Raw genomic sequence first — 15,587 nt, forward strand, 5'->3', positions numbered from 1 at the left:
GGGAGGGGGGGGGGGGGGGGGGAGCAGGCTACATAGGACTGTAGGGTGAGGCAGTTTCCTGATCAAAAAACTCTGTGTGAGCTCAGCCTTAGGCCTCTTTCACAAGGGGCACAGGACCGCACATTTTGGTTCCGATTCTGATGCAAGAAGCCGCGTCAGAATAGGACCAAAATGCGAGTGTCGCGGCTTCTGTCATTTGCGGCTTACCCCTCCGGAGTAGGCTCAAATGAATAGGCCTAGTCTGGAGGGTGCTGTTGTGAGATGGATGCTGGGGCTGACTCAGCCGCGGAATCCTGCTGAAGAAAGGGCAGCTCGTTTTTTTTTTTCCGTGAGCTGGAACATACCGTTCATGGAAAAAAGGAAGCTAGTGGTCTACATAGACCTCCATTGTGAGGGGGTGGATTCAGCGTCAGAATCTGCCCCCTCTTGCCTCGTGTGAACGAGCCCTCACTATTGCGATAGGTGCGGTCCCGCCGCTGGGGCCATGTCTGTCGGACAGTTATGGCAGTCAGAAATGTGAGTACATTGACCAGTTCCACGTATTCAGTTAAAAACAACATTGCCCTCTTCAAAAAAAAGTATTAGGCAAACCCTTGAAATGCCGTTACATAGTTCAGGTTTTATTGTGAGGTTAACCATTTCTGCACTGGTATCCTTTATTCTTAACTAGCGCCCCAGGTTACTGCTTGGTGCAGAGAGTTACTTGAGGTGACAATTCTTTAATGTCTGGATTATTGAAACTAATTGTTCTGTTCCTTGCAGCAAATTGCTTGGAATTTTAGTCAATTCTTTGAACATATTTGTCCTCCCTTCCCCCAAGCGCTGAGATGAGCCCAGGCTATGTTAATAGGTTGCCACTTCACCAGTCAGACTTGTGTTGCTATAGGGTTCAAAGGCAAATGGACTCGTGCTGGAATTGCCTATTTGCTTCCTGCCCAGAACGCCTCGGAGACTGCTGAGTATTTTAATTATGGACACATACACCCTTCACAGACATCTGCTTTTAGTTAATCCATAATAAGAGGTTTTTCAGGTATCTGGGCCTGCAGAAGGTTAGGAGCGGCCAGAGTCTGCCAGAAGCTTTGCATTGTTCTTTCTGTCCAGGGTAAATTCACTCTATCATTGCCACACAATTAGTTATTGTTAACCCCATCATGGCGCTTACGTGTCGGCATAGAGCTGCTTTTGCTTCGGTTTGCAGTAGTGAGACCTGTGGCTTAGTAGGGCCCAGGGTCCTGCAATGAATGTTTTATTTGTTCCACGTGAAAAGTAGCTGGTAATTGAAAATATCATGAAAGGAGCAGCCTGGTACATTGCCTCTGGCTCTGCTGTGATATCACGTATCCTGGCTTTTTGATCATAAAGAAGACTTTTCCAGAACTCTTACCATTGCCTTGTCTCAAGTGACTTTCAGATCACGTAGCAGCCATAAGAAACCTGAAGGTCTTGTTTTCTGCTATGGCAATTGCACAGAATGAGATGATGGGTAGTTTGTTTTGAAACAGGAAATGTATTTTGTTACCTCGATTTTTGTAAAGTTTTTAGGCTAAGTTCACATGGACTGAAAAGCTAAAAGAAAGACGGGTGCAGATGGAGCTTATTCTGCGTGTAGTCATAGCGTAAATAAGTTACCGACTCTGACTTTACATTAAAATGAGATATTTTAAATGACAGTTGTATTATATAGTTATTGATATTGCAGAATTCATTAGATGGACATCATATTGTATATTTACTCTCTGAGGGAGTCTTAACGCGCCGCTCAATTTGTCCCAAATACACGTGTAAAAATACACGTGTAAAATTTAGTAAGCCATTGAGTTCAATGGTTTTTTTTTGTTTTTTTTTCGTATAACGCGCGTAATTTTGTGTTATGCGGAAAAAACCCCCATTGAACTCAATGGCTTATTAGATTTTACACGTGTATTTTTACACGTGCATTTGGGACAAATTGAGCGGCGCGTTATTCCATGTGAAGGCTCCCTTAGGAACCCAGTCCAAGGCCAAACCAAAGACTCTTGTGTAAAGGAACTACAATGGCACTCCAAAAGTGTTGGGGCCTGGGCAGGATCCTACACATATAGTCCCATTTTATTGCAGTCCAAACCACAGACTCTCTACATCCTGACTACATGGCCAGTAGTCAGTTAGAAGTAGTAAAGAGCCAGTCATTAAATTCCTAGAACAAATTATGTGTCTAATTAATTATACAATATGATATATCATTAATTAGAGATGAGCGAGTATTATTCGAAACGGCCGTTTAGAATAGAACGCACCCATAGGAATGAATGGAAGCGGCCGGCACATAGAAGGTTAAGCGGCCGGCCGCTGGCAAAGTCTGCGTGCCCTCCGCTTCCATTAATTCCTATGAGTGTGTGCTATTCGAAACTGGAGTTTGGAATAGTACTCACTCATCTCTAATCATTATATATAATTTTATGTCGAAGCAGGAGTCAATAAGGGTATGATCGCACAGTTTTTTTTAATGGAATCTACCTCAGAAAACCCTTTTTTTTTTTTCTTTTTTTTTTTTTCCCCCAGATTAAAAAAAATAAAATAAGTACAGCATGTTGTGATTTGATCTGTTGGGTCAAAAGATTGGATTGTAAACCATATTATGAATCGGGCTAGATTTTGTTGGGATTTTGGCCAAACGTTCCCACAATAGATAGATAGGCTGCAGAGCTGATGCTTAGTGTAATAACTTCTAGAATGATTATTAATGTGACCAAGCCTACACAAATAACACATTATTCCCTCAGATTGCACAATAAGTGATATTGGCCGTTACTGTATCTCCCATTCTATTATATGTCGGGCTCATGCAGACGTGACATTCTATCGACAGAAACTGGAGAGACCCCAAAGATGATGAACATGAAAAAAGGATAGAAAATGTAGTTTTGCCTAAATAAGACCTAAAAATGAAAAGATGATTAGTCTTTGATATTAATAAACCTTTTATATGTGGGGGGTAAACAAAAGGAAAAGAAAGTTGGGCTAGTCTATGATATAAGAAGTACATTTTACAATGACATTCCATAAGGTGACATTTTGCACTGGACATGTCCTAGACCACACTTGTACATAAGATCTCATTGCTGGAACACCATAGCAGAAGACCAGGGACAATTGGATCTAGGACTGGTAACTATGGCTTTTTCTGTTAATCTTGACGTCTGAAGCCGCACTTTACGGAAACACAGCGTTTTTGTTGCAAATTTTGCTGCAGTTTTTTGCGCCAAAGTCAGTAGTGGCTTCAAAAGGAATGGTAAATATAAAGGAAGCTCCTTGATGTTTCCCTTCTGATATGATATATCAGAATATAATATAAATATATAAATAAATATAATCTAAATCTACTCCTGAATTTACTCAAAAAAAAGGAGCCAAATCTGTTTTTCTGCTTGGTGGGGCCTTAGCCCTAAACTTACTTCCTGGTTTTGTGGTGATGTCACTGCACTGGTGGCCGAAACAAACAATCCTGGTGTTGCTATGGCATCTGGAAAGGATCAAGCTCACTACTCCAGCTCCTGCTCTCTATGGGATTGTCACAACCAGTCATGATGAGCGTTCCTTTCTGCGTCCCTGGTATTCTGTTTGTCATGCCACCAGTTGCTCCCATGCCCGCTACTTCTTTCTACCTTAGTATAGTGATTGTATCAGTCACTGAACTGGATGTAGAGAAAGGTGATCCAGGTATGGGAGCGATTGCACATCATGGTCAAGCGCGAAAGGAGAATGGTCCGGCCACCAGTTATATAGTAGAATGGCGGAGACAAGACAACCCTAAGACAATGCAAGTTTTCGAAAGACGTGTTGGACGGCTTGCCGGCAGTCACTTTTAAAACCCATTCATTTGAATGGGTTTTTAAAGCAAAATGCCGGTGTCCGTTTGCCGTTTTTCCGCGGGGAAACAGTTTTTTTTTTTTTTTGCAGACACAAAGTCGGACATGCGGGACTTTGTGTCCATCCAAACAACCGCTTGCAGTGCCAAATGTTGGCCTGTTTTTGGTGGCCTCGTTTTTAAAGTAGATAACGGTAGAAAACCCTTACACTAGAGTTTCTTCTGTTTCAAAAAATGATGCAGATTAAAGTTTGACCACAAGTTCTGTTTTTCATTTGCTTTTAACCATTTTGTCCATGATAGAAGTTGGAGCCATGTTTGATGTGAGTTATTTGTGTTTGCTTCATAACAGATGGCGCTGCAGTTCTCAGTGCTTTGATGTTGCATCTTCTCTCAATATGGATCAACAGTGTTAAATCCCTGTTCTTCAAACTGCATTTTAAAATTTTTGTTGTGAAATATTTCTTGGATGTAGGTCATGGGTGTGGAGGTGCGCCAAATATGCTGGTCATGTTTGTTCACGAAAAAAACAATTGTCAGTTCCTGATTGCAGTGGAGTACATAGGGGGCCTTTACAATTCTAAACACACCCGTTACATGCAGCTTTGTAGTGAATGAGATATTCACAATCCTTTTGACCAATGTGGCAAAAAACTATTGGCTTTCAGTATGTGCTTAAAGGGGCTCTATGAGCAAAATCATGCTGCTAGAGCCCCACATATGCGTGAATAGCCTTTAAAAAGGCTATTCAGGCACCGTAAATGTTATATTAAACTACCCCCCGTTTTAAAATAATACCCTAAAAAAGAATGTGCTCTACTTACCGAACGTGCACGCTGGGCGGGCATTCAGGGTGTGTCTTCATCTTCATCCCCGCCTCTTCTTCCTCCGATGTCCTCTGGCGCTCGCGAACGGACTTTGAAAAAAAAAAAAATGACCTGGGCGCATGCGCAGTAGCTTGCGGCTTCTACTACGGCTACTGCGCATGCGCCCAGGTCATTTTTTTTTTTTTTTTTATCAAAGTCCGTTCGCAAGCGCCGGAGGAGGAAGAAGAGGCGTGGATGAAGATGAAGACACACCCAGCGTGCACGTTCGGTAAGTAGAGCACATTCTTTTTTATGGTGTTATTTTAAAAGGGGGGGGGGGGGTAGTTTAATATAACATTTACGGTGCCTGAATAGCCTTTTTAAAGGCTATTCACGCATATGTGGGCTCTAGCAGCATGATTTTGCTGATAGAGCCCCTTTAAAGGGGTTTTCCGGGTAATATTTAATTTTTTTTTTTATGTTTTATAACAGCATGACAAATGCCAACCTTTGGCATATATAAGTGAAAAGTCAAAGGGGTTTTTCAGCTCTGGAAAAATAAAGTGAATAGGAGCATATTAACATAAGCAAAATGTACGTACCTCTCCACGATCCTCACAACTTTGGTCCACAAAATACCAACAGAGCCTGCTGATAAGTTTTATACCACAAATCTGCAGCAAAATCCACTATGAAAATCAGCAGCAGAAAGTGAGATAAAAATCTATACTCCAGATCAGTTTTTTTTTCTGAAAACCTTTTTAGGATGTAGATTTGTTAAAATTTTATACATCCATATAACACTATAATATAGTGCCCGTTTCCACTTGCAACTCGGCAGGGAAGATGTGCATATACCCTAAAGATGACTTTCTGTCACAGGTTTGACCCTTTATTAAGGCCTGTATTGTGCATAGAATGGCACCTTGGTTGCATTGTGGAGTGAATGACAATTCATGTTATGATGGGTTTAATATTTCATCAGGAGAAACTCTCAGCTGGGAATCGGGGGATATCACATAGATGTAGGGCTGGTTTCATGACATCATCCCTGCCGTTCTGCTTGGTGAAATATTAATGACGTCCCTTCGATTACAGCATATCAATAGGGAATGATGCGAAGGAGGATCAATCCGCTGCTCTCGGCACAATTAGCAGTGGCATTTCATTCTCCTTGCCATATAAACAAACCACATTTGCATTAGTGATGTGTGAAAGCAGGAAATGGCAGGAAGAGGGTGTTTTATTAGGTGAGTGAGAGGAAGAAGAAATCCCTGGTCACAAATGTGACTCGCATACACTGCTGCATAGAGAGTAAATGTACTGTCCATTTCCTACTGTCTTATAAGTAGTTCACCCCAACATCCCCCCCCCAAAAAAAAAAAAAAAAAAAAAAATTGTGAACATTTTTTTTTTTTTTTAGTAATGATGTAATGGTTGGAATTAACCTTAGATTTAAGTTGGGGTCTTCTGTTAGGTGAAGTTTACGCATGAGGTAACATGGCTCATGGTGACTTACATCCTACATTCAGATATAGAACCTGGTGAAAATAACATATACACATAGCTTATTATGAAGTCGTCTGAAAAGGCAGGGAGATGTGAAATCTTTTTATGTGCTACAAGTGACTGATATGCACCTTTTTGTTTTGTCTTTTTAGGGAGATCAGCCACAACTGGTTGACTTTGTCCAACAGCAGCCTGGTGCCTGAATTGTACTCTCTGCAGGAAGTGTAAGTTCAATATCCATTTATTTTTCAGCAGTACAGGTCTGGGGAAAAGTGTAACACAAGAATGTGTTCTGACAATCCAGAAAAACAGTCACTGAGGCTCTGTTTAAACTAGTGATATTGCTTCTGTATATAACAGAGCTGTGGCACTTATGTCAAGCGGACCCGAAGAACGGAATCCCAAACGCTAGTGTGAACCTTGCGTAACCTATGTGGACTAAAATAATATATGTGCAGTATTTGTAAGCTTTATACCTGCAATTTTGTTTGGACTGAACAAATTTGATCCAGAACTTCTGTTATACCCTGGCTTCTTCAGGGGTCTTTGTTACACTAATCATAGGCCCCTGTGGTTCCTGACATCATTCAGGAGACATTAAAGAGGACTTTTCATGTCCTTGGGCACATGCGGTTTTATACACTGCTAGAAAACCGACAGGGTGCTGAATTCAGCTTTCCCATTATGTGTCCCGGGGCTGGAGATGTCTGTGCTGTTATAACGGCAACAAGCTCAGCCCATTGTCAGAAGGGCGTTTCTGACAGTCTAGCTGAGGAAAGCCCCTCCTAACAGTACTCGTCCATAGCACTGTACTGTCATAGGGAACAGACAAAATGAATTGATAGAAGGATCCGCTCTACCAGGAATATTTCTTTAAAAAATAACTTTTAATCCATAATGATTAAAAAACACTCCATAGACAGGAACAAAAGTGCAAAAGTAGGAAAAAAGTGATTAAAACCGCATAGGTTTCATTGTGTCATAGGGAACCTTCCTTACCACCCAGTGATGACACTAAGCTGTGAGGAATGCCCTCCCCCCTGACTAGCCCATAGACTAGTACTGGGGGGGGGGAGGCCTTACCTGAGGACTAAGAACCACACCAGAGCCCAGGAGATGTGCATAACACTGTTTTTTTGTTTTTTTGGGGTGGGGGGTGGGGTTGTATGTTTCGTCAGCAAATACCAATGCTGTTATTTTTTGGGGGGTTTGGGGGTCCTAGACTACAATCCATTTTGCAATATGGGTGTGGCCTAAAATTACCATCATTTGTTATCTAGGTAAAAGGCCATAATCACCCAGCCCTTCATGTGAATATAAGAAACTTTGTACTATGTTTTTTAAGGATTTAGTTTCCTTCTACAATTCCCTTTTTTACATTTTAGTTTATGGAGAGGGGAGAGGGAGAAGAAGGAAGCTTGAAAACATCCACAATCACGCATTGTATGCTGCCATACACTGTACTATTATTTAATGCTACTGCAGAATTCTAAGTTGCCAATGCACATAATCGGGCAATAAACAAACTTCTTCTTCCTGTCCATAGAGTTGTGTGTGTAACCCGCGTACAGATAAGATTCTATGGAAACAAACAGGCTGAAGGAAAAACGTGGAAAAGGAGACAGATTTGTTTGAGAGATTTTCTTATTCACCTGTACTATTCATTTATGCATAGTAGATTTATAATTGGAGGTACACTTTACTGTAGAGCCTGTTTGGTACGTGTTTGCTTTTTTCGTCAAACAAATTAATATTATTGGTTTACTTTAGGAAAATGAACTACAATGAGTTAACAGCAATTCCTCACCTTGGCGAACCAACAGCTAACATCACACTTCTCTCATTGTAAGTATAACCCCTTTTTTATGCTTATACATTATAGGATTTCTAAATAGTTGAATATCTGCAGAATGCCCTCAGATCCACAACAGAGAAATCATATTCCCTTATACTTTCATTTGTTGGAGATTTTTGGTGCAGAACTTGGTGAGAAAGCCATAGCTTCAATACTCGCCCTTATGAAGCAGTCGGCTTTCTTTGTAAGATATTTTAAGTGATGGAAGAAATTTCCAGAATAGTATACAAACGGCTTGTTATAGCATGCTGTCTGTCTCTTTCTCAGTAGGTCAGTAGCTTTGTAGGAACTCATGTAAGAATGTTTGTATAATTGACTTATATTGACTTAAGTTTATGTTGTGTTTTTTTTTTCCACCAGAGTACATAATAAAATAACTGAATTGAATGGAGATTTGCTGCAGCAGTATCTTTCACTGGAAACCTTAGATTTAAGCTCCAATCTGCTTACTGAAATAAAAAGCACATTCTTCCCAAGGATTCCTCTAAAGCATTTGTAAGTGTGTTGTTTTTACATTTTTTTTTTTCTTTTATGTTCTGTTTGTCCATACTTGGGATATAGTTCTAACTAAGATTGGGCTGTACAAGCAAGAAACATGTATGCAATATTTTGAAGAAAATTTTTTCTAAGGTGACCCGTCCGTTCTGAGGGCGAAGTATAATGGAGGGATAGAAGCTGAGCTTGTTTTCAGTAGAATGAAACCCTCTGCTTTATAGCCCCATTGTATCTGAGACTGATCAGTGAGTAAACCCATGGCGGAAAGCAAAGAGGGTTCGCTGTATTGGTGTCTACGCAGGAAGGTATCGATTGGTAGAATTAGCAGGACTCTGACTGTCTCTCCTAGGAGTCCTGTCAGTCTTTTTATTTTTACTCCATATCACTTAAACCTATATAACTGTGAGCTCAGGTTCTCCCCATCTGTGATATCCTGCACTAAGGGCAGCAGAAATCGTTTAACAGGTTTGCATTACTACATGACCCAGTTTATCCAGTCTATTTCATTAACTTGGTAAATAAAAGGAAATTTACACCACAGACAGATGGCACACTGGTTAAACAGGATGTGTCATCAGAAATGATCGATTTGTTTTAATTAAGTTTTAAAACAAGTCAAACATTTTAAGACAATGGGGGCATAGTTATGAAAACTTAGTTTCCAAAGTAACCAATTGCAGCCCAACTTTTATTTCATATATTATTTCGTATAGTTTTATTTCATATGAGAGAAAAGCTGAGCTGCGTTTGGTTGCAATGGGTAGCTAAGACAGTTTCTCTTTAAAGAGGACCTTTCATGGGTTTGGAGCAGGCAGTTCTATATACTGCTTTCCCGATCTGTGCCCCGGGTAAAGAGCTATCGGTCCCGGTACCGTAGCTCTTTACAGTCAGAAGGGCGTTCCTGACGGTCTGTCAGTAACGTCCTTCTCCACAGCAGCGCCTATCGCGCTGTACAGTGTGAGCGGGGAGGAATGCCCCCTCCCCTCCTGATAATACTCGTCTATGGGCGAGCACTGTGAGCAGAGGGAGGGGGTGTTCCTCCCCGCTCACACTGTACAGCGCCATAGGCGCTGCTGTGGAGAAGGACGTTCCTGACAGACTGTCAGGAACGCCCTTCTAACTGTAAAGAGCTACGGAACCGGGACCGATAGCTCTTTAACCGGGGCACAGATCGGGAAAGCCGACAATGCTCTGAATTCCGCGCACTGTCTGCTTTCCAGCAGTATATAGAACAGCCTGTGCCCAAATCCATGAAAGGTCCTCTTTAAGTAGGACCCTTCATGTTCTCCTGCACATGCGGTTTTATACACTGCTAGAAAGCTGACAGTGCGCTGAATTCAGAGCACTGTTGTCTTTCCCATTATGTGCCCCTGGCTGGAGAGAACCGTTAGTTTTAGCACTGATCTCTGCCCACTGTCAGAAGGGCATTGACAGTCTAGCTGGGCTGTGAGGAGCAATCGTCCATAGACTTGTACTGGCATTCCTCAACGTCACTCCTGTGCGGGAAGGAATGTCCCCTCTGATCATACAGGGCTTATGGACAAGTACCGTCAGGAACGCCCTTCTGACGTTGGGCAGAGATTGATGCCGAAACTAACGGCACCGATATCTCCAGCCCTGGGGCACATAATGGCAAAGCCAACAGTGCGCTGAATTCAGCGCACTATCTGCTTTCTAGCGGTATATAAAATCACATGTGCATGAGGATATGAAAGGTCCTCTTTAAGACCAATTTTATATATCTGTGCCAAAATTAATTTTCCAGGTCAATATCTATATTTTAATAATATCCTAAAATCCACCAGTTTTAATTCTGTCCATTTAGCCTAATAGGCTGGCTCTTGTTCTGTAGGGGATTAACTTTATTCACTGACAGGCTACACATCTCAGTATGAGGCAGAAAGCCTAATATTACAGCATCCCCTTACTTCCCCTGCTGACGACATATGAATGGATATACTGAAAATATAGGTAAAAGAGCTTGAATGATTTTTCCAACAAGGAAATACAAGCGATGCTTAGTGGTGTGCTGACAGAGGGAAGGGAAAGGAAAAGCAAATAGAAGTTTGTTTTTATATGAAAAAACAAGACCTAGTGATCATCTCAGCTTGTTCTACCAGTGCAGTAAAGTAGATGCTTGAGCAGAAATAGAAAATAATCTCTTTCAAATCTCGGCATGGGTTAAATATTTTGTCTGAAGAATAGATTTTGAAGAACACTAAACGCACAAACCTGACCATCATTGCCAGGTCTGTATACCTATAGCTGTTATTCTAGGCCTTGCTGCTAACTGTAGTACTAAAGGCCTGCAGAAAGCTTTAGTGTGCTATGTGTGATCATCCAGCCACAAAACTGTCAGCACATAAATCTGGGCTGGGGCCTCATCCAGGTTGTGATTCCTCCTGTGAGCAGGACGGAAGGAAGACCAGAGGAAAGATTTCCATCTCGCAGCATCAGTAAACTACAAGTTACTTAGAACTCGGTGCCCAGCTGGTTTCCGTAAAGTTTTGCTTATGATGTGTATGTGCGTTTAACAAAAAAAGGAAAGAGTTGAGCAAACTTGGTTTCTTCTTTTCCCTAGAGTAGCCATTCCAATGTAATAGGTGCTTGTTTATCCCACCTCGTGGCAAGGCGACATATATAAACATTTTGGAAAGTTCATGTGTCTCTTCAGAAGGGTCATCATTTTAGTTTTTGATAATAGAGGAACACATGTTCCTCATCTCCCTTATTGCCATGCTCAATTTACTAAAGAAGATTGACATGATGATTCTTTTCCTATAGAAGACATAACAAGGATGTCACACCCTTAGAAAGTATGGGCCTACTCTAAGTGAAGACCTTCATGATAGTCTCTTTACTTCTAATCTCCCTTTTCTCCTAAACAAAGCCTTTCTGTGTCAGTGAAGCACGAGGGGAGTCTCTCTGTAGTATGTGTCTGACCTCATCTGTCAACTAGTTGAGGTCCTGGCAGTGTTTTATTGCTTGTTAAATATGACAAGCAATGTCTTAAAAAAAAAAAAGATTGTTGTCTTTTGATATATGTAAAATATATCAAAATATATCAAAAGACAATAATGTTGGTGGTTGCAGTAAATAAGCTCGGCCTCTTCTTCTTCCTCCGCATCAGCCGTGACAAAGAAAGATGCTGGCTAAAGGGGGGTTCACATCTTCGCCCCGGTCTCCGCTTTCAGTTTCCATCTTCTGCCGACAGGAGGCGTAAACCCGGCAGACCGTGTCCGCCCGTTTTATGGTCTCTGCAGCAAAACCTTTTTTTTTTTTTTAACCGGGTTTTTTTGGTCAGGATTTTGAGGCCGTATCCGCCTCAAAGTCTTGACCAAAAAGACGACTCCCATCGAAATCAATGGGGGCCGGTCAGTTCTTTTTTCCAGGAGCCGTGTGTTTCCGACTCCTGGAAAAAGAAGTGACATGCTCATTCTTTCAGGCGGATTTTCCTCGCGACATTTACCTGAAGACAATCCCTCCCGACTAGGCCCTGCATCCAGTCGCAGCTACCCGTATTTTGGTCCAGAACCTGAGGCGGCCTCCGCCTCTAGTTCCGGACCAAAAAACCCCGTTTGAACTTACCCATAAACGCTCACGGGCGGACACTTTGCAAACCCATTCAAATTAATCGCTTTGAAAAAATGACTGCCGGTTTCCGTCTCCTGTCCAGTTTCTTTGGCAGAAGACGGAAACTGAAAGCGAAAACTGGGGCGCAGGTGTGAACCCACCCTTAGCTGTTGTGCTAAACCGTACAGCCAGACCCTTTCAATACATCATAAGTCAATGTGAGAACTAAGCTGGTAGTATGGGAAGACATTCTGGCACAAAGTATACCATCTAGTGCAGTCTTTATCCTTGACAACTCCTGTAAAGATGTATTCCTAACTTGGATATTTATGCCATATCCTAGAGAATCGTGAGCACAACTACCTGATTGGTGGGGCAGAATAAATGAAGAGGGTGATGTAAATGTTTAAGGTGCAAATACTCTAGTAATGTTATTGAGTCCTTTTCTAGACCAGCTTTAAACGTTCACTTTTTCTCTTTTCTAGGAATCTGAGCAACAATAGAGTTACAACTCTGGAAGTTGGTTCATTTGATAACTTAGCTGGATCATTAACTGTATTGAAGCTGAACAGGAACAAGATCAGTGTGATTCAGCCGAAAAGTCTGAAACTGCCAATACTGCAACACCTGTAAGTGCACAGGCTTCAGCTGTTTTATGTTTGGAGGGCTTTGGCTCACCTCCCATAGTGATCAGTCATTTGGGAGACTGTCAGGCCTAATGAACAGTGGTAGGACATACAGTTCTTGCATAGGAAGAAAAGCCCTGGCCTGCAGCTCTCTGTGCTAATGACTTCATATTTTACATTGATATCAACTTATTGCAAATCATTTACAGCATGTAAGTGTGTGCAACTGCACCAGGGTAGTGTAAACAGGCAAAAGCAACCCACTGAAGAGGCAAAGGCAGTCTGTTATGGCCTGTGCTTTATTCCCTGCTACCTTATAAGTATTTATATAATGCAGTAATGCTTTCTGTATTAAAGTCCTGAACTCCTGTTATTTGGTTACCAGGAAGATACAAGAGTTTTTGGATTTAAGGAGCTGTCTACAAATTATTGCAAAGTTGCCAAAAGTCTCTTATGACCCTTTAAGGGCTAGTTCACACGTGGGCAAAGGGGAGGTTTTTGACAGCGGAATTCGCTTCAAAAACCTCTCCTTTAACATGGTGGTCTATGTAGACCACTAGCTTTTTTTTTCCTCCTAGCGTTTTCTGCCTGAAGAAGCGACATGACCTTTCTTCAGGCGGAAAACGCCTGAAGAATTGCATAGAAGTGAATGGGAGGCGAAAACCGCGCGGTAAAAAACCGCGCGTTTTTTTGCACACAAAACCGCGCGTTTTTTTGCAAAAAAACTCGCGGTTTTCGCCTGCAGTTTCTATAGCACATATAGGAAAAAAAAAACCTAGCGAAAACCGCTAGCGAAAACCACGTCAAAAACCTCGTCAAAAACCGCGTGGAATGCAAAAAACAGCGTCAAAAAAACTCCTCGAGGTTTTTTACCTCGCACAAATAAGCTAGGCGGTTTTCACGTGTGAACTGACCCTAAAAAAAAAAAAAAAAAAAAAAAATGTTAGGAAAGTAAAAATTATTTAAAAATGACCATGGATCTGAAGTGGTTAATCTATAGGTAGTATTTGTGGCTAGCTTGGGGTATTGGGGTATAGTGTGTCCTGTATTTACCTGGCTGTTATTATAGTTGGTTGGGGGGTGTCATAGTTTGCATGATATGATTTCCAGTTAATGCTTTGTCATGTGTTCTCCCCCTTATTTTAACTTGACAGTGAACTGAGACGTAATCGAATTCAAATTGTAGAGAGTCTGACTTTTCAAGGACTGGACTCTCTTAAATCGCTAAAAATGCAAAGAAATGGAATCAGCAGACTAATGGATGGTGCTTTTTTTGGGTTGGACAATATGGAACAGCTGTAAGTCATTCGTTTTCCTTAGATTTTAGCATGCAATAGCAAATGGAGAAATTTTTTCTAAGCTAAATCGTTGACCCTGGCCTACATAATTCTAAACACAAAATAAATGTGTTTTTTTTTTTTTTTTTGTCTGTTGTATAAGTGCTAGTTCACATGGGGCAAAATGGTCAGGATTTTGACGCAGAATCTGCGTCAAAATCCTGCTAAAAAAAAACACCTCCCATTGAAATCAATGGGAGCTGGTCATTTCCTTTTTCTCCGAGCAGTTTCTTCCCGCTCGCGGAAAAAAGAAGCGAGCCGCCGTTTCTTCAGGCGGATTCCGCGGTTGATTTAGCCGCGGCGTCCGCCTCACGACACCACCCTCTGGACTAGGCCTAATCCGGAGCTTAAAGCCACAATGGAATGTGTTCACACAGAACCCCGTATGAACCAGCCTTAAGCGGACACAATAATGAATTTTACAGTTTCTGATAAAATATTTAATTAAAGCTCAGCCAGCATCACCGGAAAATGAGAGAATGTGCCTGGGGCGGTCAGATGACCGTAAATATACATTTTTGATAAAATAGCTAGAAGTTAGATGGGGAAGGGTGTTTAATGTTAGTGTCTTTTTATCCTGGACAATCCCTTTAACTTCTATGGAACTGACACAAATCCAAGGCATGTGAAGACAGAGCATGCATACCAGCACTCTGGGATACTTTTAAGACCCTTATTCTCCTCATCCCAGTGATCAGACCTATCCATACAAGGCTGGTTGGCCTATAACTCTATTATATTAATTGATGCATTGTTCGCTAATATACTTTTATCTCGCTATTCTACATTGTTCATAGTAGAATTGGGATCAGAATTCCAGTTGACCTTTTGCTACATCAGCAGATTGAATGCAGTAAATATGGTTATCTACAACCTATTCTGTCCTTTGTTTAACATTAACTGTTCTGATTTTCTCCCATACAGTGAGTTAGAATACAATAATGTCACAGACATTAACAAAGGCTGGCTGTATGGACTGCGATCCCTACAGCAGCTTTACATGAGTCAAAATGCAGTCAACAGGATCAGCCCAGATGCGTGGGAGTTCTGCCAGAATCTCTTGGATCTGTAAGTGTTCAAGTGCATTCCTCTCTATATGTGTTATTTGTGAGCTATTATGCAAGATTCGTACTAGCTCTGGTATTTTTCTTTACTGCATCTGGGTACCATCCATGCTTACCCATAAGAAAAGCTTAGATTTTTATTATTCCACTGGGTAATTGTTGGGAATTGACCTCTCCATATCATGTGGTCAAGCATTTATTTTAAAGGGGTGGTTCCATCCCTCTTTGTATGGAGATTTGATATGGAGAAGTGAAATATAAGGGGATGATTATAGCCATTGCAACGTTTTTTTTTTTGTTGCAGATTTTCTGCAGTTTATTGAGCCAAGTCAGCAGTGGCTTGAAATGCAGTGAGAAATATAAATATAATATAATACTTCTCCTTTCTGTTAAATATACTCCTGACTGGGGGCAACACAGTGGCTCTGTTCTCTCCGTGCTTGCGTGGATTTCCTCCCATTTTACAAAGACA

General features: G+C 41.4%; 1 protein-coding gene across 1 annotated transcript in view; it reads left to right on the forward strand.

The window, feature by feature from the left end:
* Positions 1-15,587, forward strand: part of LRIG2 (leucine rich repeats and immunoglobulin like domains 2) — a 55,382-nt gene that overhangs the window by 8,732 nt on the left and 31,063 nt on the right. Inside the window, exons 2-7 of the mRNA XM_075264070.1 lie at positions 6,318-6,389; positions 7,936-8,010; positions 8,381-8,515; positions 12,574-12,717; positions 13,869-14,012; positions 14,976-15,119. Coding sequence (XP_075120171.1) covers positions 6,318-6,389; positions 7,936-8,010; positions 8,381-8,515; positions 12,574-12,717; positions 13,869-14,012; positions 14,976-15,119 — 714 coding nt within the window. The remainder of the gene's footprint in view (positions 1-6,317; positions 6,390-7,935; positions 8,011-8,380; positions 8,516-12,573; positions 12,718-13,868; positions 14,013-14,975; positions 15,120-15,587) is intronic.

The sequence above is a fragment of the Leptodactylus fuscus genome, chromosome 2, assembly GCF_031893055.1.
Source record: "Leptodactylus fuscus isolate aLepFus1 chromosome 2, aLepFus1.hap2, whole genome shotgun sequence".
NCBI lineage: Eukaryota > Metazoa > Chordata > Amphibia > Anura > Leptodactylidae > Leptodactylus > Leptodactylus fuscus.